At 43.3% G+C, this 24358-nt stretch overlaps 1 protein-coding gene across 1 annotated transcript in view; it reads right to left on the reverse strand.

Moving 5' to 3' along the window:
• Positions 1-1105: 1105 nt before the first annotated feature.
• The window catches only part of ETS1 (ETS proto-oncogene 1, transcription factor), a 62907-nt gene continuing 39654 nt past the window's right edge, over positions 1106-24358 (reverse strand). Inside the window, exons 6-8 of the mRNA XM_063094224.1 lie at positions 22118-22378; positions 5812-5930; positions 1106-4792 (exon numbers count right to left, since the gene is read on the reverse strand). Of these exons, the coding sequence (XP_062950294.1) occupies positions 4577-4792; positions 5812-5930; positions 22118-22378 (596 nt within the window). The 3' untranslated portion in view covers positions 1106-4576. The remainder of the gene's footprint in view (positions 4793-5811; positions 5931-22117; positions 22379-24358) is intronic.

The following is a 24358-nucleotide window of genomic DNA, read 5'->3' on the forward strand; positions in this document are numbered from 1 at the left end:
CTTGGCACTGATGGAAAACTCTGACCAAATCCTTGACTGAGGCAGAAACCTATTCTCTGTGTTCTGTTTATTCAGGGAGAGAAGAGCTCAGATGTGGCCTCAGGTTGGCTCGGGAGTTACGGCTTTGCCCAGGTTTGCAGCTGAATACTCAGAAATATAAGGACCTCAAGCCATTTTCCCAAAGTCTCCCAGTGAGTGGTGGTGGCTCAACTGGGATTAAGGGCCCAGAGCCTTCCTTGTGGCCAGTTCAGCTCCCTGACCACTAGACCACACAGTCCGTGTTTAACGTGTACTCAGCAAACCTCAAGCTCCAGGCCTTAAGAAACAGATTTTCCAAAAACAGAGCTCTCTTTGTGAACAATTCAGCAAAAATTCTCTTTCCAGCTGTGAGTTGGGATTCATGTTGTAAATGTTGGTGTTAATTAAAAACATCCACCTTATACAGTTCCAACAACAAGGAAAAAGCACCATGCAGGATGTGTTCCTAAGCACTCCTCTCCAAAGCACCTATAAATATGATGTTGCTGGGGGTTCTGACAGATATTAGCATTCCCAATTTTCAGCCCTAATGGAAGAGTTGAGGCCAAGGAAATGGATGAGATGGGCCCAAATTGCCACAGAGCAAAGTCAATGTCAAAAGAAACAGTTATGCTATTCCTTCTCCAGAGCACCCATGAAGGGTGTTTAACTTTCTTTGTTAATATCAGAAACTCTACCTAGCTGAAATCAAATGTTTTCCTGTTGAGTCATTAAAATTTTCCTCCATGTGGTTCTTAGTCCTCCAGACATGAACAAATGAGGCATGACAAGGCCAGGGACATTCCATGGAGGAGGACACAATATATTTAACAACGAGGGTACTGGATTACTTTTCTATAATCCTATTATAGTTCTCATTTCATTTAGGAATCTTTATCTTAAGTGGTCCTGATCTAGTGAGATCAGAAATACTTTCTTCCCTTCTTGTGCTCGTCTCTGTTTGGTTAACTTGTCCTGCTTTAATACATATCCAGACAGGAAAGAATCAAGACAAAGCCACATCATTATGAATGAATTTCTTTGTTTTTAATTTCACACAGTTTAAAATACAATATGAAATCAGGCTACAGTATATAAAAAACTCTCCAGCAAAATGATGTGCCAGCATCAGCTACTAAAATAAACAAACAAAAAAACTCCCCTGTAAGAAATTTTTTTTTGCACTTAAAAAAAAAAACACATAGACACTTATATCGCTACATCTCTAAGCTACCTCAGTTCTGATTTTTAAAAAGCACCTGCTTTTCCTTTTTTTTTTTTCATCTTGCTTTTAAATTTTCAGCTTTTAAAAAATATAAATTATATGAAAATACAAGTTGGAAAATAGTCAAACACAAAATAACATCTTTTTCACCCCTATACTTCTCAGCTTAAAAAAAAGTATTCTTAAAAAAAAAGTTCAATAACTGAGGCAGTATTCCTGATAGAGATAATTTCATTTTAATATATATATTTTATATATGTATATGTATACATATATTTATGGTTCCTTGAAACTTCTTTGGAATGTAGGTAAGAGTTCAACAAATTTATATAGACCCCAACAGAGAAAGCGACATGCACAGCATGACTAGAAGAGAAAGGTGTCTTTTTCACCATGAAGGTTAGGCAGGTTAATGCTCTAAAACCCAGAGTGTTCATCTCCAAAGTGAGGAAAAGCACATCTGATCTTTGAATGCAACCTCCAATCCCCATGGCCACAAAATCAGGGCTCGATGTAGGGAAGTCCCTCCTCTGAATGGAGAAGGGAACAAAAGTGACCCTGACCCCTACAGCCAAAACCAACACAGGTTAAGGCATCTTTAGGAAAATAAGGGTTTCACCCAGGACCAGATTTGCCCATCCTTCCTCTGAAGTTAACATGTGTTTTTAAAAAGTATAAATGCAACAATTTTGCTACATTTCCAGTGTATAAACCACCCACCACTCTTCCTGGGATGGTCTCTGGCCTTCGGACAAAAGGAGAAAAAACATCTGGCCAGATCAACAAAGCTGTCTTAATTAATACACTAACTACAAATCCTGAAAACGGTGGACCTAGAGAGAAAGGGAATCTTAGCAAACAAGCAGGCTGAGGAGCACTAGGAGGCACTTTCTTATATCTTATCTGCTCTAGGAACTGCAGGAGTTAGATTCACAGAAGGGTTTTTCAACATAAACTTAATAGGAAAGGTTGATGATCTGAGAAAATGATTGTATTTATGCCTGGTTGCAAACAGCAAGCAGTAGCTGATAACCCGCCCTGGCTCTACACTTACCCATTATTGAAATGTGGAAAGACTTAGCTAGAAAACTCAGGTGTTATTTCAGCTGCAGTTTTGCATGTCCACAAATACACTCACGCACTCAAATACTCACACACACCCTTTGCTAGTGCCCAACAAAGATCACATAATCTAAGAGAAAACAATGTAGACCAAACAGTTCCACCTAACACTCCCTGAGCAGCTCCTAAAATATTTTGAGAGCTTCATTAAGGCACCTGCATCTGAAAGATCAAAATACACAGCTGGGGTAATTCCTCCTTTGCTTTCCATGTGAACACTCAAGAATCACAGAGCCATGTTCCTGACAACTCAGGGTCTGCAGGAGGACCTGGGATTGAACAATCGGCTTTCTTGAAGGTACACTAGAAGGTAGGTAGCACTCCCAGCTTCCCAGCTAACCCCCAAAAAGGACCAGCCCTGAGAAGCCCATCTCAAGTGATTCCTCCTTCTCTCATGGATATCTGTAACGCACCCCTCCTTGGTCATCCTTTTAACTGGGCATCTGTATGGTGGGAGGGATTCTAATTGTATTAGTCACTTTTTTCTACTAGTTAAATGTTGGTTTTCCCCCCTAAACCCCATTTTCAGATCTCTCCTCACAGCCGGCAGAAAGATGACTGACTCTGTTGACTATGTTTGTGCTTAAACTTTGGGGGAACTAAAAACATATTCAAATCTCATGGACCACCTCATTTTCTTCACTCAAGTTCCTTCCCCTCTTTCCTTTGCCTTCGAGTCATTTCTTTCTTCTGCAATTGGCCTTCACTTACCGGGTGCCAAGACCCAAGCAAGAGGCCCCCACACCTTCTGTACCATTCACTTTGCATATACAGTCTCAACAGACATCCTACCTGACTAGCTCACACTCTTCACAGGAAAGCTTGTGCTTCTCTTCCCACAGACAGCCAAGTCACATTTTGCTGAAATGCTCTCTTAATTTCCAACACTTCTAAAACCCAACAAGTCTAAGCTCCTCGACTCGTATCATGTGTGAAGTTACTCTTTCACTCACCAATCAGAAAGCTGCACATTTTTCTCTACTGAATAACAGAGTGGGGGGAAAAAAGCAACAAATGTGGGATGCTGGGAAAATGAGACATAAAGGAGAAAATTATAGAGTGTTAGTTTGGAATGACATGCACTCAGGACTTATTTCTTAAGCCCTAAGGAGTAATGCCTGTGCACACAGCTTTTATTCCAAGTCATCTGTGTTACAGGCAGAGAACTAAGAAAGAACCAAGTCAGTCTTTCTCCTTCAATTTCCTTTCCATGATTTCGACAATGCTCCTACGTTACTGTGGTCCAAAACCGGAGCTGCAAAATACATTCAGTTCAAAGACTTAATGGTTTTTAGCTCAACATTAAGTCCAAACCCCGAGATTCCACAGATAAGGGGTGTGATGATAACTTTTTAAAAGGAGTTGATGAAATTCACACACACAGTTCCCCTGTACACAAATCAGCACTGATTTTTCCTTCATATAAAAATCACATGAATTTGCGATCCCTGATCTCAGTGACAGCACTTTGCTTTTCCAATGGGGTCTATATAAACAGTTTTCTTTCACTATGACAGAATCCTCAGCCGGCAAATAAAAACAAACCTGCATGATACTGCAATACTGAGACCACCTTAGAGCTTAAGACGATTTTCAAGAAGAAAGAAAAAATACTGGCACAAAATTTAATAAAATAAATTTTAAGACAAAAACAGTTTTGGTCCCTCCCCACAAAGTCCATCGTTGTTTCAAAAGCAGAGTGAAAGGTAAATAGTTCTTTTTTTGTGTGCATTCCCCAAATAAAATGTTTTGTCCCACTCCTTTCTTTTTTTGCCCTCCCAGATCTAAAAACAAAAGGAAACAAATTGCTTTTCATCAGTCTCTTGACTCCTGATGTGACAATTTCTCTTGCTAATGGGTCCATAACGTAAGACACAGACACGTTTTTCCATGGACGGTTTAAACAAATGATTGGACACGTCCATCTCTTCCTCCCTTGAGCCAGATCCTTCAAGCTTCTAAGAAGACCCTCCTCTCCCTCCTGAAAATTTGCTCAAGAATTTCTGGTCCCACCCACCCACAAGACCTGGCTTTCCTTTTCCAACCGTGCACAATTGATTACAGCTGCAGCTTACTTAGCTCCCACCCCTGAATGTAAAAAATGAGTTCTGGAAAATAAAAAATAGAATAACAATTAAAAATCAAGAGTCCGACCAATGCGGTTGTTCTTTGAAAGGTCTCAGCAGGGTTGCCCGGCCCCTTCTGTGTCCGTCACTCGTCAGCATCCGGCTTGACATCCAGCATGGCGTGGAGCTCCTCAGGGGTGTAGCCCAGCAGGCTCTGCAGGTCGCACACGAAGCGGTACACGTAGCGTTTACCTGCTGTCTTGTGGATGATGTTTTTGTCATAATAGTAGCGTAGGCCACGGCTCAGTTTCTCATAATTCATCTTAGGTTTGTTTTTCCTCTTTCCCCATCTCCTGGCCACCTGAAATTTAAAAAATAAATAAACAAAAGGAGGAGTGAGTAAAAATCTATAGGATAACCCAAATATGCATGTTTATATGCCTAAACCCATTGATGGCAACCTATGATGTTCCAGTAAGTAGAGATTCACATACACATAGGAGATATTTTTCTGACCTCTCTCTTCTGAATTCCATTCTACAAGGGCTGGGCAGTGAGAGTAGTCAAGTTGACTCTTTACACTGATGAAAATGCAGTGACCCTAAACTTCTACATAATGGGGATAAAGTATTTGCTTTTGGGGGAAAAAAAAAAAGTACACGATGAGGGTACTTAACAAGTTCACGGCAAAATAGGATTAAAAGATAATACGAATCTTTCCATGAGCTTGAAATACCCTCCTATAGACTCTCCTATATCATTAGCAGAATTCTTGCTTTGAAAGTGTGAAATCTACCGGGAGATGGTGAGGGGAGGAGCTGAGCAGGAATCCTACCTGCCTTTCACCAACAGGAAGCATTTTTTTCTGTACCGGGGCACAAATATTTTCTTAAGTCTGCCAGAACAGAGACATTGTCTCTCTTGTTCATTGTTTTTTATCCTCAGAATTGGGCATGGCCCAGAATAACCACTTAATAAGCATTTTTATGTACTGAAAGAATGAATGAATGAACAGACTGTACCAGTCTTCCAAGGCCTCTTGAGCTGTCTGGCCCCTTTCACATTCACAGAGCCGCAGGGGAAGGTGGAAGACTAAGTCAGAGAAGGCGACTCTGTGGAGGAAAGGCCTACTAGGTGCCAGGCACTTTATGTGCATCCTATCAGTTAATTTTGGAAAACAAATGGGCAGCATTGATATTTTCTCTAAGTGACAAAACTAAGGCTGAGACAGGCTGCATAGCTTGCTCAAGGTCACACAAGTAGCAAGTGGCAGAGCTAGGATTCTATTACTAGAAAATGCCATCCAAGCCCATAACTGGCTCCCAGGGCTTTCCCTCCTGCCTTCCCCAACACAGCGTTCTCAAGTCACCCCTTCCTTACCTCGTCTGGGTCGGAAAGCTTGAATTCCCAGCCATCTCCTGTCCAGCTGATAAAAGACTGACAGGATTTATCAGTGAGTAATTCCAGAAGAAACTGCCACAGCTGGATGGGTCCACTGCCTGGAAAGAAGCCGTTGTGAATCATTACACCAGACACTCAACGCCCCCAGCAACTCACCCCATTGCAGCAGCCTTCCTCCCCATCTCTCTGCCCAGCCAGCCAGGAGAGAACAAACAGAGGCAACATATGTGCAAATGCTGAAAATGCTATGAGCTCAGATAGAAAAGGTAAGGACTTCCCACCAAAAAAAAAAAAAAAAAAAAAAAAAAAGCATGTAAGATAACATATCAATTGCCTTATTTTGATTGACTTACGCATCGGTCCATTTTTATTGCTAAGCAAACTCTAGAAAAAAAATACTGGGTCTATCTTCTAAGGTATTCTGAGGCAGCTTAATCTTTTCTGCCTCCAAAAACTTAGTCATTATTTTTGCCTTAAGAAGTAAGAAAGGTATTGACTAAGGAATGCCTTTGTCATTTCCAAGCAGAAGTCAAAGCTCATAAACTTTGGCTCTGTAGTAGGGAGGCTTTGGCTCCTGATTTGACCCAAAAGGATCACTATCCTTGGGTCCTCTCACAAGGAAACAGGTGTTGGATGTCCTTTCAGTTGTAATATTCATCTCCACCACCACCTCGCCCTCCCAGGCCACTTACAGACAAGCACCCAAACTAAGAAAAGAAAGCATCATCACTCCTTGAGGAATTAACTTGCCACCCAGGAAATCCTCAGAGGTCCGATGAGGACAGTCTCAGAAATTCTTCACGGGTTCAGTATATTCTAACTTACATACACACGTGCACATCCATACACTAGACGTACTCTTGTCTTAGCCATCAACACTGCCAAGACCTTAGCTCTAGAAGGCCTGGTTTATTCTGACAGTCCATTTACCCCATGCTCAAGAATGTATGCCACACAGATTTCCTTTTAGGATAGCTTTCTACTCTGAAACGGCAATGCTGCCAGCGATTTCTATCTAATTAGTGGGTGCAGCTGGAGAGACAAGCACCGGTCCAGCCAGCGTGCTGCTTGTTACACGTCCACACTGCTTATAACTCCATCTCAGAAACTAACTGGGCAGAGCGGGACAGGGAAAGACCGAGTTCGCATACATGAATGAAGCCCAGGATGCTTTATCTCATGCAGGAGAAGAATATGACTTTCTAAGGCTCCAATCGTTACCTTGAGTTTCAAATTTGTCTGAACCAAAGTAAACTGAGATTCAACAGGAAACAAACTTTAGATTTCCTCTCACTCTAAAAGAGACATATCCTTTATGATCTAAAGGGCTAGTCTCTTGTTATAGCTTATATTTCTACAAGGCATGTTCACACAAACCATTTTACTTACTCCCACAGTCTACTCTCTGCTGTAGGCTAGGCACACGTGCTCAGACTGTGTCCGACCTACCGGTGTGAAAAAAGGGTGCTCAGAAAGGTGATGTGACTTGGCTCCAAGGCTCAGTTAGCAAATAAATGGTGGAGCTGGGTCTAGAGCCTGGGCCTTTAGACTCCACGCACCAGGGCACCTCCACTGAGGCCATGTGAACAATCAGCACTGGCATGCACTGTCATCGCACGGCCACACGAGCCTTCCTTCAGCAGCAACTTCCTAATGGTGGTTTCCAGAGCTCCCCTGCAGCACACCTTAAACTAAATATAGAAAATAAAATATCTCCACCTCATCTTTCTGAGAATGCACCTTTAGTTCTTTGAAACCATCTTGCAAGAAATACCTTACATATATTCCAAAATAAAATGATTCAGTGAATGCCTACAAAATGAATTAACATTTGAAGAAAGAGCCCAGAGAGCTACACTGGTAAAGCCTTAACTTCCTCTGTTTCTACTCCTTGTTGAAAACCATTTAGCATACAACTTAGATACATTTGCATGTTCCTTGGGGGATAAGTAAAGTCACCAGCTACTACTCCCTGCCTGGGCTCACAAAACTAAACATGACATTATACGAGGAATCCATTGAGAAGCCATCCTAATGGGCAAGAGGTAAAAAGCAAATCTCGCCGAGGAAATGCAGTCACAAGAGCCCTTGTGACGCCATAGGATTCCTGAAGAAGTTCACAATGACTGTAGACAACCAATAGGACCCCTGAAGAGGGACATAAAAGAAAAAATAACTACCCAAAGCTATGCACAGGCCTCTCTTGTGTCAAGACTACAGACCATGGACATGGCGGGGTGGTGGTGAGGGGGAAATTGCTTTAACACCCCTGCCCGAGAAAAAAATCTTACAAGAGCTGGGATTTACTAAGCACCTACTGTGTACCAGACACGGTAAGGGATGTTTTACAGTCATCTCGTTTATTCCTCACAATAACTCTGTGGGGTGGATGTTATTGTTTCCACCACTTTATAGCAGAGACACTGACACCTTGTGAGGCTACCTAACCTCTGCAACGCTGTGCAGATCAGAGGTGGGGCAGCTGTGACTGGAACTCAGGCACAGATTCCTCGTGTCAACACTACACTGCCCCTAGACAAGCCTGCCCAAGGCCTGGCACCTACACCACCTGCTTGGTTGCCATGACCCAAGGGATAAAGGACCTGGTTCTAAAAAGTCACCTTCTCTTCCCCACTTCTCATGGTGCTATAGGACACTGGATGGCCAGTGGTCCCCCCACCACCAGTGGGCATGCCGCCCCCACCCTCTGTGTCCACCTGCACAGGTGATATTTCCCGCCTGACAAGTCAGGTCCCCTTGGGTAGCTGTTATATTACTTCATTATTTCTCCCTTTCACTATTTACCTTAGACATTCTCTCACATCATTAATCTTCAAATCTCTTTGGGGAAAAGGGGCTAATTTTACCAAGCTGTGGAAAGGCATGGAAAGACTGGGATCCTTCTGCCAGATAAGGCCTAGCCACTGACAGGGAGCAGAGCGCACATGTGCAGGTCCCTGGAAGAAGACTCAAGAGCACACCCCAGGCTCCTGCCCTAGAGACTTGGCAGCCATGAAGTAGAGAAGGGACTTCAATTCACTTCAGTTCACGTCCTTGGCACCAGCTCATAGACGGGGGACCTTAGACGGAATGAGTTTTGCTGTTTTTTCTGCCATCCCAAACTGAAACATCAAACAGTCACAGGCCATACATATAAGCCCCGCTCCAGCCCTTCCTCTGTGTGTATAGCCAGGGACAGGGGGAGTCCTTGCCTGAGGATTTCCTCATTGAGAGTCTTCCTTCATTCAAAAGGAATTCAAGAATGTTAAACTCGGGCACTGGGAACCCAGGTCTTAGGTGCAGCACTCTCTAACTCTTTTTTTCTATCTACACCAAAGGGAAGAGGGTCGGGGATGCAGATGCCTAAGAAAAGCAAAGGCACTTGAATGGGAAGAAAGGTTTCTGGTTAGCTTTGGTGTCACAATAGGCAAGTCAACATAATGGTGATGTCAGCTCTAGTCTCCTTCCCTAAGTCTCAGGGAGCATACAGGATGCTCGCTGTTCAGAAAGCCCACGTTGTACCAAATGAGAGGAATCCATGACCCTCCTGAAGCTTCCTGTCTAGTTAGGAAAGACATAGAGTTGTTCCCTCAGCCAGAAATGCCAGGCCAGGGCAAGAATACTGGCTTCAGGGTGGGCTGGGTCACTGGCTGCACTAATGAACGGTCTAACACCAAGCCTGTTTCCACAGCAATGCATCACCCTCCCTTCAGGTCTGGGGGGGAAAATCAGGGCCACTTGGAAACCTATGGCTTGGAGGCAGCTCCAGGGTTGAAATGCCACTTGCTACATGGACCTGCCAGCCACAGCCAAGTGTAGGCCTGTGGGAAGTTCTCATACCCCAGACAATGAATGGATCTAGCTCTGCGGTTACAACTCTTGCAGAGGACGGTTCTGCTGCCCACACCCACAGGGCTTCAGGACTCCATCCCTCGCCCTTGCTCCAACATACGCTAAAATTGTGAAGCCTCCCCCTCCACTCTCCCTGCACCACCCCTCGCCCCAGGCCCGGCTCCATTCACCTACCCAAATGGATTGTGGTCCCAGTGACCTCTGTCCCCGGGAGCAGAGAACGGTGCTAAGAATAGCGCCAGTCATGGGAAGGGGGAGCTCACATGTCAAATGTGACTCACAATGGTGTCCCTGTCTGGGGGCCCCACGGCAGTCAACAGCGCCCTTCAGCAGGCTGCCCTGCAGTGTCACTCATCAGGAATCCAGTGGCATCACTGGGAAACTATGCTCTCCAGGCGAAGCTCTGAGCCACAACAACAGAGGGTCCCTGTTAGAGCAGAGGTCTCGGGCACCACACGCACACTCGCACGCCAGCCCGGCCTGAGCCCCAGGCCTGTGGCCGCAGCAGGGAGTTTCCTCTGACCGCTTTCTTCTTCACTGCTTCTGGGTGAGAGGAAAATTCTGCTGCAATGCCGACTGCCCTGACTGGAAGAACAGGACACAGCCTTAGGAGAAGCCATGGCAGCTGGGTACCTGGAGGGGTCCCAGGCCACCACAGCACATCCACTGAGGATGTTTCCCTCCAGAGGGGACCCTGGAGGGATCTCAAATCTAAGGCAACAATCTCTTTCTTTTTTTAAAAGTAAAGCCTGAAGTAAATTCCTGCTCATTTTGGTCATATTTTAAGTCACTTCTCCTTGTCCAGGACCTGTAAGGCACGCTGTCTATCTCGGTGAGAGCTGGCTACTTCATCCCTTGCTTTTTTTAGTCCCTCACCCTGAGGCCAAGAACTGAGCAGCTTAAATATACACCAGTGGGCTAGGGTGAAATTCCACTAAGATGTTCTTGATGATAATCCTTTCCAATCTCCAGTTTGTCAGGATCTTTGCTCTCATTTTCCAGGTTTGGGAGCTACCTGCCCATGGCAGTGGCCTCCTCACGGCAGTCAGCAGGGCTGGTGTTGGACTCCACTTTTTCCTCGACTCCTTCCTTATGTCCATTTCAACCGCAGGTTCCCACTGTGTCATCTATGCTCCAGTGAGAGGCTAACATAGAAGAGGTGACTCCCATTCAGGTGGAGGTCATGGGGGGAGGCTACTCTCCCAGGCGGTGTCCTCATATTGCCGCCGTGGTTTGCGTGGTTTGCGTACACCAACATCAACCCCGACACTTGCTCTGCATCTATCTCTCTCATCACTAAGACATGTGCTCTAAGCGCGGGGACTTTGTTTTTCCACTGCTGTAACCCAAAGCCTAGAACAGTGCTACCAACACATACCTCACTAACAAACACCTCACTAACAAGCACCAACACACAAAAGTCCTTTGTTGTTGAATGACTCCAATTTTAGATCCCTGAGAACACAGCCTATATCTTACTGACCCTTCTATACTCTCAGTGCCAGGTAAAATATCTTATCTTCAGCAGGTACTCAGAGACGTGTACTAAATTATATTACTAAACGAATCCTCCTTGGAGGAAGGGCATAAAGGATTTGAAAAGCCACCCAAACTGCTTCTCTCTATTAAACTATATTTTCGGCCAAACAATATGGGGCACTCCCAGGCTACGTTTCATCAACATGCTCCCCAAAATAAAAACGACCACACCTCCTGTCCTTTGGGGATTAATTTGCTACTTTGAGAAGCTAATCTCCTTTAGTGCTACTCTAAAAGTCAAATCAAATACCTCAGTATGGGCAGGACACCATATTTATTTTAACCTATGAAACTCTCATGGTTGGTCACCCTTGCAACAGGGCTGACTGTGTCCTGACAGCACACATCTGGCAGGTGGCTCTAAAACAGAGGCACGGGCCTGACTGGCCCCTCCCATCCAGCCAGGTGTCTCTACCCACAGCCAAACGACGAAGGCAAAAACAGAACACTCCAATCCAGAAATGACCCATCTGCTCACAAATGTATCTTCCTTTCATGCTACTGTAGGGGGTACCCACTTCTAACGGTGGGGTGGGCGACTCCGGAGTCTAAGCATCACCCCTTCTGTCAACTCCCTTCTAAATCATCATCCACAAACGACTTCAAAATCTATTTCCGTTAAGTCTTTGAGAAATGAAGCTTAATGACCAATTAAACATAAAACATCCTGACAGTTCCTTGCTCTCTGGACCAAACTCATCTTGAAGCTGCACAAAGTCTTCTACCTGAGGAAGAGTAACTCAGAAGGCTTTAGTGCTGGATTGTTTAGCAATCAAGGCACTGGAAAGATTCTTAAAAGAAAACTAAGGGCAGGAACTGCTTGATATTTTTGGTTTGGTTTTATGCCTGAAGGTGCCTTCTCCCATTTCTTTTGAGTTATGCCTTCCTTTGCCCCAACCCTGACACAATCTCACCTCACTTCTAACATGATCCATATATAGTGCATTCTACAACTACTTGATAAGGCCTTGGTTTCATGAATCATTGTATAATCAATATATTCTATATAAATATGTTCTTGTATCAATGGCTAGTAACTGAAGGGCAGGGGTTGGGGGTATAAGTTCTATTAATACAACTCCTAACAACAAAGAATATTCTAACAAGTGTTTAATAATCACACTTGTCAAACACAATAATGAACAGTAACTTCATGAACTTGAATTTACTTATTGCTCAGATAGCCAGTATCTGATAAGGGAAACAAGGTAAAAAAAAAAAAAAAAAGAAAAAAAACAGCACTCAACTCAATTAAAATCAGCTTTTGATTTTTTATTAAAAAAATAAAAACCAAGTGGAAGACTGAGAGATGACAGCATCCTATAAAATTAAAATATATATGAGGATACTTCAAAAAGTTCATGGGAATACTGATATAATCCATTAATTTAATTCTATTTTTCCATGAACTTTTTGAAGTACCCTAGTATATGCCCATGGGAAAGTCCCTAATGGGGAGTCAATGGTTGGGTTTGATCTCGATTCTTCCCTGTTTCACTGCGCAGTCTTATGCAACTCATTTAACCTCTCTGGGCTTTGGTTCTCCCATTCCTAAAATGGAAACAGTAATCTCTGCTCCTCCTTACATCACAGAGATGTAAATTAAGTTCTTATTATAAAAAAAAAAAATTTGTGTATGTGTGTATGTGTGTGTATATATATACCTCAAGAGCTGACCACAGTGCAGAACAGTTTGGGAGCAATAGAAAATACGACAATGAAATTAAACAGAGGAATAAAACAACAGAAAAAATATTTTTAACAACAGAATTTTCAAAGAAAGACAAAAAGAAAAAAGACGGATTTTTTAAAAAGAATTTTAAAAGCACTAGATAAACTTTAATTAGGCTTCCAAGAATTAAGTTGGCCTTTTATATAGCAACTTTGAAAAAGTAGAAGGGGATGGAGGTTAAAAATAAAAAGTTTAAGTGTATAAATGTAAAATTTTTTTAATGTTTTAAATGAGAATAGCATTTAAGATTTTTTAAAGTTAGGGATGACTGTGAAATCCTTGCTCTGATTAAAAATAGATATACACAAAAAGAGACTGCAGATGCAAACTGCTTTGCAAGTGAAAGTAGCACAGAAATTTACGGTTTGGGGAAATCTTGGCCACAGATGGACTTAGATCCTCTTTCCCTCAATGAGCTTTTTTCCCTAGTCATTTATGCTCCTTGCCAAGCACCTTCCACCCAATTATGTAGGGAGGAACTAGAGAGAAGTCAGCAGCATTCCCCACCAATGTTGGCAGTGTGGGCCAAAAGGGACAGACCCATCAGTGCTGAGGGGAAAGCAGGGTGTCAGGTCCAGCCAGCCATGCCCACAACAGTCTCAGCCCAGCTGGCTGAAACTGGCCAGTGGGGTTGTCCCACCTGGGCCAGACTTCAGGGAGTGGCATTTGGCCAGATTGGCTTGGGTCTGAGAACAAGACAGTTGCCCATTTTTAGTGTATGGAGGAAAGGCTTTTGTTTTTGCTAGGCTCCGCACACCTGCATGTGTTCAAGTTCACATGTGTGTGTGTGGGGGGGAGGCAGCAAGAGAGAGGAGACAGTTCCTCTCTTAAAGGGGCAGCCACTATTCAAATGCAACCACCTCTTTTCTCTAAACCCACCACAAGCTCTGTCCAACCACGTTCAGCCTGACACTCAGACGCAAACTTGGACAGCGAGCCAGTGAAACTCAAGTCAGGAAGTGGGTTTCTTTGTAGCTTTTTCCTCCTGGTGTCTTCTAGGTAACTGATTCTTTTAAGAAGTCACCAGAGTTGGGTTAGGTATGGATTTGGGGGTAGAGGGTGAGAATTGTGTTATAAACCAAAGAAATGATTTTTCTAACCAATGTAAATGTCTCAAGAAAACGCCCTCCTAAGTATCTAGGTAACGAGAACGGAGAAAGATGTGTTCACTGATTAGAGTTAGAGAACAGGACGTCAGAAGTAGGAACACTAACTTTTTTCAGTAGGATTCTCAACTCCATGTCTGGAATTTGGTTTATCCTAGGGGTAAAGTTTCTCCACCATATTAAGGACGGGAGAAATCACTGATTAGGCATATTAGAATTCCTAGGGAGACGAACTAGATCCTGAGTGATCATTTATTTGCACACTGAATTTTTCAGGCATTTATCCAGAAAATAATTTCTGAACACCCCTCAAATGTAAGACATTGTAGCCAAATTGGATTGAATAGCAAAACAGAATATTCACAACAGCATGGAGGTCACAGAAAAAATATTTTTGTCTCACCAGAATGGGATGAGTTGAAAGTGTACTACCTACGCCTTTAAAGAAGAAAGGACGGAGAACCTAGCCTTTGAGAGACCTTCGCAAGAAAGGCACCGCCTCCACTCCGAATGTCAAACACCTCCACAGTGCTGAACCCTGTGAGCATCTCCCCAGCAACGCAAGCCCCATCCTCATTTCAGAGTTTAAACTCTCACATTCAATCACCCTAGGAGGACTTTCACTCTCATTATCTCTCAGGGAAATGTGAGTCACACAGAAGACAGTGTAGTTCGGTGAGTCTCAGCCCACAATATACACTGAGCTCAGATGACCATTATAGGCCACCACAGCAGCCGGACACACGGGTTTGAGTCCTGCCTTATGACTAGCCAGATGGAAAGGCCTTGCTGGCTTATTCGACAAGTCATATTTATTGGTTGGTCTGGTATGGCTGTCACATCATGGTGCTGCTCAGATCTCCTACAGCAGGGAGCATAACTGATTGGCTCTACATGTCCACCGAGGCCATGCCTCCTGGGGACTGCTCCAGTCAGGGACTGAGCATGGCCATGCAGGCCGTGTGACACAGAGCTCCTTCACTGGGCACCTTTGCCCCAAGCATTCCCCATAAGCCTGGACAAACCTTTCTTGGGACAGAGCTACAGCTGGAGGAAGGCTCCCTCTTCCTACCCAAATCTCCTTCCTTCCAGACCTGCAGCATGGTCTGAAGGCTCCCCCTTGCCTTCTTTTTGCTCCCTTCTCCCTGCTTTTCATAGATGCTGCCCCCCACCCCACATAAATGTCTTGTACATGTAACTGTGTCTTGGCATCTGCTTTTTAGCAGACCCAAACTAACACACTATTTTGGATATTTTCCTACTAATTATCTGACATTGTGAAAAGCTTTGAAAGGCATCTTCTTTGTTGTTTGCTGTGACTTTGGGTGAGATCTCCCCCCTCTAAAAAAAAAAATCTCAGTTCCCTCATTTGTGCAATGGGGAGAACAGAACCTTCCTCATGTGGTTTTTGATGGAGGGTTAAAAAAATTAATGTATATGAAAGAGTCTAGCACACAGTAGGAGCTTAATACATATGGATTGAGCTGAGTAACTGAAGTGACTTAATCTGATATTAAATATATGCTGTGCCCATGACACTGTCAGCAATTACTGGAATTCTGTAAGTAAAATACATTATCTTCTGTCCTCAAAGAACTTAGAATTATACTGAAAGCATAAGAGGTTTGGAGAATAATATGGAATGGTCACGGCAGCTAGCACATGGAGAGTACTTCCTATGTACCTAGCACTGTGCTGGGTGTTTTCCATAAACTAATTGATGAATTCTCACACCAACCCTACGGGGATAAGAATTACTATTATTATTATCATTTTACAGATGAGAAAACTGAGGCACAAAGATGTCAACTTGCCCAAGGTCACACAGCTGGTCAGTGTCAGAGCCCAAATCCTCACTCCTAATCCCTACATGATATGACCCCTGAAATGTCACTATGAGAAAAAGCATGAGATGGCAACCCTGCCGTGTGTTTAGCCTGGACTTCCATGTGAAGGCATTCTCGGGAAGTGATGGATGGTGCTGATGAGCCGTCCAAACTGCAGGCATCACAGGAAAGTGACTTTGGGGAGAACAGGGAGGGGCAGAGCTTCTGGTGAATTGAGCCTCTCCACCAAGCAGCCGTTACTCATGCCATAGCAGGGAAGGCCATCCAGGGAAAGGAGAGATGCCAAAGGGCAAAAGCAGGAACTTCTGGGACATCTGGCAGGGCCTTTCCCAACAGAGGTGATGGGAAGTTTCCAAGGCCCATTGTTGAAAGGCAACAAGGACTCATGTGGATGTCTCAGCAGAACGCTGGCCACATTTGGCTCAATGGAAACATTTTGCTTCAAAGGCAAAAAGGTGTAGCTTCAAACTGGAGACGGGGTGGAATTCCAGAACAATCACCACCCAATTCTAAAATTTGTAGTAAGATTTCTTCAAAGAAACAGTGACCCCAAAAATGTGGGACTCAGAGATTCCTTTAAAATAGGCAGGGAACTATATCCAGAACAGATGGGTCAACCTGTGAGTTTCCTGCTACCCAAAATCCAGGCACCCATGAGGCCTCAGAGAGCACCAGGATTTGAGCTATATTGTAAAGTATAAATAGGTCTCTTCTGCCCCAAAGACAGCTCGCAAGGTATTACCATCACCAAATCAAGATACTAAGGTGGGCCAGCCAGTTGTGGCCTTCAAAGGTCACAGATGGAAAGAGAGAACCTTCGCTTTCCACATTTTTTAAAGACATTTAGAAAAAAAAAAAGTTAATAGGCTGAATCCTCTTACCACATGATATTTTCTACTGGTGGCAGATGATTAAGAAATACTGGCACAAAGCTGATTAGTTAAGAGGCAGCAGCTCTGAGGCAACAGAATTGGGCTTTTCCTCCCATCCAGTTCAAGTCTTTCCTGGAATTTTCCTCTCCAGTGCTCCAAAATATGTTCCCATCAACCTCATAACCAAGCAGCATGGCTATTCCACTGATATCTCCAAATCCAACCCGCATACCCCTTAGGATCCACCACCAAACACAGCACAGAGAATCAGAGTCCCTCCCGGCTTCTGAACTGCTGACTGGCACGAAGGATCCGTTTAAGGTGAGGGGGTCTGGCTGGCTTCCTACAACCTGCTAATCACAGCAGCCTCTGAGCGAGAAGGGAAGACACTGTTTCTACCTGTCTCATCCCCAAGCTCGCTCCTTCTCATCCATCCAGGTGCTGCCCAGGGATGCTCAATGCTGAGGCTCTGATGGCTCCCGCAAGCCTGTGAACCAGCCCTGGCTCTGCCTGACCCAGAGACCTCAGCGAAGTCACTTCACCTCTCTGGGCTTCTGAAAAGGAGGCCACTACATAGAATGGGCACCTGAGTGCCATGCCGGTGTCAACAACTTCTCAACTTGAGTCAATTCACACTGTCTTACACCAACAACATTTACATGGACAGAATTTATACTCCAGACCTTGACTCAAGTCAGCTCCCAAATTAAAAAGCTCTACACTTTTCCTAATAACATACCCACCTCTGTGCAGAATATTAAATCTTCCACACAAATGCACACTGCACTAGTAACCTGCTTTGGTCACTGCTCTCCCCTCTCCTTATCGCTAACTTAAGCTCAAATCAAAATTTCCCTCAGTTGTTGTATGTATCTGAGTACACTGAGATTATTTTGCAATCCAGCTTTCCTTCAGAAAACTATGATTTCAGGTAATGCTGCCAAATATCACGTTTCATTCTGAACTGAAGGGCTTTGAAGCACTTCCTTTTGCAGTAAAGTTGTTTATTTTCAAAAACATGTTTTAGCAATAGCTTTGAGCTAAAACTCAACTATGAGCTAGAACTCCAAGGTTCTAGGCTTGGCCTGGGGACTTTCTCATTATGTGACTTTAGAATGACTCTGGTGTCATCTACGAAATGGCAAGAAAGGATTCATTTCATGCCAGAAGCAATTTCAGAGGACCTATAGGGGAATGTATGGGCTTCTTTTTCTATAAGATTTGTACCATTTTTGTGTGTGTGTGATGTCTCATAACAGAAAATATTTAGAAGGTGAATTCCAGATAGTCTCAGATTTAGTCTTAAGAAAACTGAGACACTGTCTATTTACAAATCTGCACAACACTATAAAACAGAATTTCATTATGGTTAATGAATAGCTTTGGGCTTAGCCTTTTTCAGTCTCCAGGAAAGAAAAAAAAGAACCACTTCATTCATAATTGCAACTCAAAGGGTGGGAATATACCTAGACACTGACAAGGGCGTCACCACCAGGCCTGCTCAATCACAACTGCAGAAGTGATAGGAGTGGACTTCTTATCTGTGTCTACGTCTGGCAATCTGGAATGAAGTTCAGTAAAGGTGATTTACAGGCCAATAACCCTGGACTGAAGCCAAACGCTAGCTCTTCCCCCTTCTACATACCCCTAACCACATACATACAGTGTTAATTAGTGCCAAGAGGAAGACAAGGTCCTTATCACTCTATGGAGACAACTGAGATAACCAACGAGCATTCTCCTTCCTTAATAAGGAGAAAAGGTTTTGTACCTAGGTGAGACATCTGGCACTTCAGATTCAACTCAAGAGCAACCTTCTGTGCAGATTACAATTACATGGCCTTGAAAATCACTTTTTTGTGCCTCAGTTTCATTAACTAAAAAATGGGGCTGGAGAGACAGAGAGGAAGGAAGTATACTATTTGACAGTCCAGCATATTATTTCATACCTACTGAAATTGAGAAAAAAAAAAAGAAAGAAAGAAAAGAATCAGAGATACCTATATTTTTCAAGGATCTGGAAATCATTTTGCTTAGCTCTACAAAATTTATAGAAAACATTGGGCTATTTCTCTCAGACCATGTAGTAATTGGAAGGGGTTTGTAATGTATCTTCAAGCAAGAGAAAATGGAGCTTCTGATTGTATCAGTTGATAACTGTAAGCAGTTCACAGTAAGGTAGGAGGCACATTTGGCGGAAGCCAATATTGCACTTGATGTATTCTTGCACTTGATGTATTCTTAACACAGCCAACAGGCAGGCTTTCAAGCCATGTTATCTGCCCCCACATCTTGACCTAATTTAACAAGTTGCCATGGGAGCCCACTGAAGGTTGATGCAATTTTCTTATCTTTGGAGAAAGAATGTAACTGTGCAAGAGAACGTGAAAACCCAGTTGCTAACTGATTTCCACACTTACAGTGCAGTAACTAAGACATATGAAGAAGTAAAATGTATTTCCTTCAAGGTGATATGGACAAAGACCTAGGCTCCTAGTGTAATGGCAGGAAAATGTATTCTCTTCCCAGCTTGGAGAATCTTGCACATGCCCGTTAGATCAGGTGAAGTAATCCTGACGTAAAGGTATTTCTACCATGTGGCCACACTTACTCTGGAACAATCAAATTTTAAGGGCACAGACAGAAAAGGAGGGCAGAACTTGAGAAAGAAAATAGGTGTGACTTTTGTGAGCAATAAAAAGTATTGCCAACACTCGTACAATGATTTCCCCTTGCCAGAGTACTTTTCCAAATTTCAGCTGGTCTTAACATGTCTGCATAAAGCCAGACACCAATTTGTAGGCACTCTACTCATTGCCGGTGGTAGTGGACAAGGCCGAATGGGTCTATTCCATCCCCTACTCCACTTCCCAGGATGCATCTGAGATGAGAAGGGGCCACAGTGCATGTGCAGGAGCCAAGGAACAACCAGGTAGGGTCGGCTTTCAGTTCAGGCAGGAGGTGTTCTCCAGCATCAAGTACAAGGAAAAAAAGCCAACAAAATCTGGGCTGCTCCCCACACGCCTAACAAATCTCTTCATTCAGACCACAGCAATAAGAAAATCCAGTTCAAGTGTAAGGATATTTACAAAATCATGAATTTGACAAGGGCCACTGTCTTATCTGCACTCAATATGTGCTCAGGCATTTGCTGAAATCATTGATTTGTTACAATGCAAGGTTTATTCCCCCCATGACTAGCACAATGTCTAGCACTCGTTTGTTTAATTAATTGATTTAGTTCAATTATACTTTCACAGATCTTCTACCACCAAGATAAGGATGAATACCTCTACTTCACTAAAAGTAAAAAAGGGTACGTGGCAAATTTGCCTAAAATCACGCAGTGTGTTAGTGTTGGGAGGGAGCACACAGGACTTCTGTTTTCTGGGCTATTGTTCTCACCACCATCTGAGATAGTACAAAAAGTTAAATCTCCAATTATAAAGAAGAGACAACTAAACAGTAAGATGTTTAAAAAATGTTTTTTGTTTCAAATGACTACTTCAGTCTCTGAGACCTTTAACTTTTAATCACCCTCCCTTTTCTTCCACTCACTGAATATCTTATTCCCTTATTCCACATCTAGATAAAGGAGAGAAGGAAGGAAGGAGGGGGGAGGGGGAGGGGGAGGGGGAGGGAGGGCGGGCAAGCACCTATTAAACAATCTGTCTGAATAAGGGGTGACCTCAAACATGACCCGGACCTCCAGAGCACAGCTTCCGTGCACCACAAGAACAGAAGCGAGTACTGCTAGTTACAGATGATACCACCTCCAAAGCCCACAAAATCACTTTAGAGCTACCTTGGCCTTTTCTCTCTCTTCCCAATTAAGCAGCACTTTCCCCCTCCTTCAACAGCATACCCAACTGGAGTATAGTTCTTAAAACACCCAGGAGTAACAACTATAGAAGCTGGCCCTCTTGTACATCGTGAGAGAGACTTAATACATGTTTTCTCATCCCAGATGTCTTTAATGGAAACGGGTAAACTTTCTAATAATCTGCTGTCTGGAGATGGGAGAGGACTCCTTTGAAAAGCTGCAAGTTCCCACATACTAGTCATGTTCAAGCAAAGACCATGGGGATGCTGTAGAAAAAATAAAGTAGGGACCTTTAAGTTCCTTCCCTGGCCATGACTCTCTGCACAGACTTTGTTGGGACCCCAGAGCATAGAAATGAGTCCTGAGCACTATTCATATGACAAGCTGCACTGTGGGCTATGGGACATACACCATAAGGGACATGCTCTTGAGCTTTGCAGGGGGAGTAGTTCTTCTGAACATTTGAGTTGTTCTCTAGGTCAGTTGGTTTTCCTCACAGAAAACCTGAGGCTTCCCTGAACACAAGAATGAAGATCTATTACACACGTAAGATCAGATGGATACCTCAATAGAAACACGTATTTTGTTGACTGTCTTCATCCACACAGAGTCCCCACATGATACCTGTCCTGGGTGGAGGGAATTATAAAAGAAAAGAGGCCTACACCACATCTGAGCAATCAAAGCTTAAAATAAGCTCTGCTCACAACACACTTTCTAAGTTTTAGAAAACCTGCAATCTTATAGAAAGGATCTGATGCTTAACACGCTAGTGGTCCTCAGACATACTCTTCAAACGTTTCCCAGGATAGGTACCGAATGTGCTACAACCTTTGAACAATGAATTGTTTTGCTCTATCACTAGATTCCCAATCAAATTCCAAGCTCTCAACCTATGTCTTCCTTTTTCTAGAATCATTCTTTACTCGCCACTGCTATAACAATAACTTTCACTCCTGGGAGAAGATTGATAATAAATCTAAGTTGGAGAAAAGGTGTCCTATTCAGGATGGATCTGGACAGGGTTTAGGGCCACTAACGACACTGTTCTCAAATTTGAACAGCTAGCCTAACAATACTATACTACTGAAGAGTCCAGCCTGTAGGCCACTCAATCATGCCTTTGAAAGATGCTGCCGCTGGTTCTGTATTTAGAAAGACCTCTCAAGAGCAGGCCAGGAAAAATCCCTTGATGCCAGGCCACCAGACACAGTTCCAGGAACACCAAATCATTATAGTTCCCTTCCCCAAGAGACGGAAAAAGGTCCAAAATATAAATTTTCTACCGCTCTTGGAAATGACTTCTTGGGATAGAATGATACTATTTGCTTCCAAAAAACAATGGCTATTCACAAGCAGAGTGGCTTAGAGAGTGAAGACCTCTTAGAGACTTCTCCCCACTGCCCCCAAAAGAGTCTGTCCTCAGTCTCTGGATAGATGCTCCCAGAGCCTTCTACCGGCCCTGCCCACAGAAACATGTATGCAGAGGCTGCCTGGGTAGGGAAGTGGCCTACCTGTGTAGCCAGCCAGGGCAGCAGCGGGAATGACAGGCTTGTCCTTGTTGAGGTCAGCACGGTCACGCACATAGTCCTTGAAGGTGCCCTTGGGCTTGTGGTTGGGCAGGGCAGCCGGATAGTCCTCTGAGTCGAAGCTGTCATAGGAGGGGACGCGCTGCAGGCTGTTGAAAGATGACTGGCTGCTCCAGGACTGGGTGAGACGGTCACAACTATCGTAGCTCTCTATGCTCTCAAAAGAGTCCTGTCCCCCGAGTTTACCTGGAGGTAAAGGAGGAGGTGGGGAGAGGGTAGGAGAGGAGGGATTGGGAAAAAAAAACTGTAAAAACCCTCTTATGGGGTACAGATTGCTAATCAGATCTGAAGGAGGGATGGGAAAAAGGAAGGGCCAGTGGGAAAGGAGGGCCCAGGGATTATGGGTTGACTCTGGGGGACAGGGGCTGCCCTGGGCCACAAGCGGACCACCCAGTGTCACACTGCTGCCTTGTTCTACAGCTCCTAGGATGGAGACTCAGAGTCCAGTGCTGCTCAAGAATTCTATAGTCAGGAATCTAAAAGCTGAATGAGCATCACACATGTCATTATGGGATTTCCGGATGATGTATTAGACCCAATGAATAAATGAAAAAATCCGGACCAGTGTCAGACCAAATTTCGTATTCCAGCTCAAGCCAATGAGATGATTTCCAAAGGCTGAATTTGGCAAAATATTTTGGTCATAAGAAAAAAAAAATTCCATTAGACTAAGAGCAGATTGACCTTCCTTGACCTTGGAACTAAATTGTTAGTTTTTAGCATTTTTCCCAAATACTATTTTAAAATGAAATACGTGTACTGCTTCTGTTCCTTCTCAAATAAAGAAAGAAGTTATGAGATGCTTTTTCTGGTAGATTAAAAACAAAAACGAAAACACTATCCCTCTTCTAAACAGAAAACTATATCCTTTATCCTCTCCAAGTACAATTCTATACTTGAAATTTATACTTCATTGGAGAAGTGTGGGCAATAAAAAAAAACAAAGAAGTTGATTAAAGAGTTAAGGTCCATAGCAGTGTCAGAAATCCTTTACTCTGTCAGTTGCTTAAGGCATTCTTAACTGACCACAAGATCATGCAAGTTCATTAATTTCCCAAACCAGGTTATAAACAGCTGCTATGATTGCACAATAGCTCCTGGAGAAATTTCCACTGGCAAAGATGCCATTAAAAAGGAAGCTAACAAAAAAGTTTTGGAGGAAAATAAATGGATCTAAGAGCTAAAAAGGCTCACAGAAATGTTTTCTGTATTCTGCTTTCAGATGCTTTTCAGGCAACCTAAGTCAAGTCACAGGAGACTAGATGGCCACCTTAACTCAGCACAAGCCGAGAGGCAAAAGTGACAAACGTTTATGTAGAAATACCTGTAAATCAACACTCAATTGTTCAAATTTCAAATCCCTCAATTGTTCTAAATTTCAAATCCCAGAGTAAGGGTGGCTTATACCACTTCACATCGATGTGCTTCCAGTTACCTTCCCTTCAAAATGGCAGGGATTGGTTAAAACAATAAAATTCAAACATAAACAGGTGCCCAAACTAAAATTAAATATATAGAAAAATATGTTGCTCCCAAAATTTAAAAACTAAAACAAAATCCTGGATAAAATGTATTCAGTCGAGTAGTAGACTTTTTGTGTGATCCACTATTATAGATTTTCCGCAAATACTGTCCCCTCCAGTACTGCTTGTAACAGAAAGGTGGTATTATTCACTTGATTTCATTCCTTCCTCCACTCATCCACTCAAAAGCGGGTAATCTCCAGAAAACAGACGGAAGAGCTGCGTGGAGTTACCAGCCCTACCTACTCAGTCCCCTGTCACATTTGCACCTTCTTATAATTAGTAAAAATGAGGTAGTTGTCCTTTCCAGAAATTCACATTAAATGACTCAGGAAAATGGTCCACAACTAGAATGCCATAGCTTCTTTTTAGCAGAACAGGACATTTTGTGGCATCTCATAAAAAGGTGTTTGCTCAAACCAGCTCTTGATCTTAATGCCCATTCAAATTCTCTGTGAGACAAATACAACAAAAGCCTAAGAAAGAGAATTCATATTTTCCATGAAGAACACCCCACCGAATCACCAATATTTAGGCAATATATATGCTTAAGTCTCTCTGAAATGATTCTATCAGCCATTTTTACAGTTGGAGGGCAAGGTGATCATAATTACCACAAGCAAGATAGCTGAGTTTCCACAGA

Source organism: Cynocephalus volans, chromosome 4 (genome assembly GCF_027409185.1).
Source record: "Cynocephalus volans isolate mCynVol1 chromosome 4, mCynVol1.pri, whole genome shotgun sequence".
Lineage (NCBI taxonomy): Eukaryota > Metazoa > Chordata > Mammalia > Dermoptera > Cynocephalidae > Cynocephalus > Cynocephalus volans.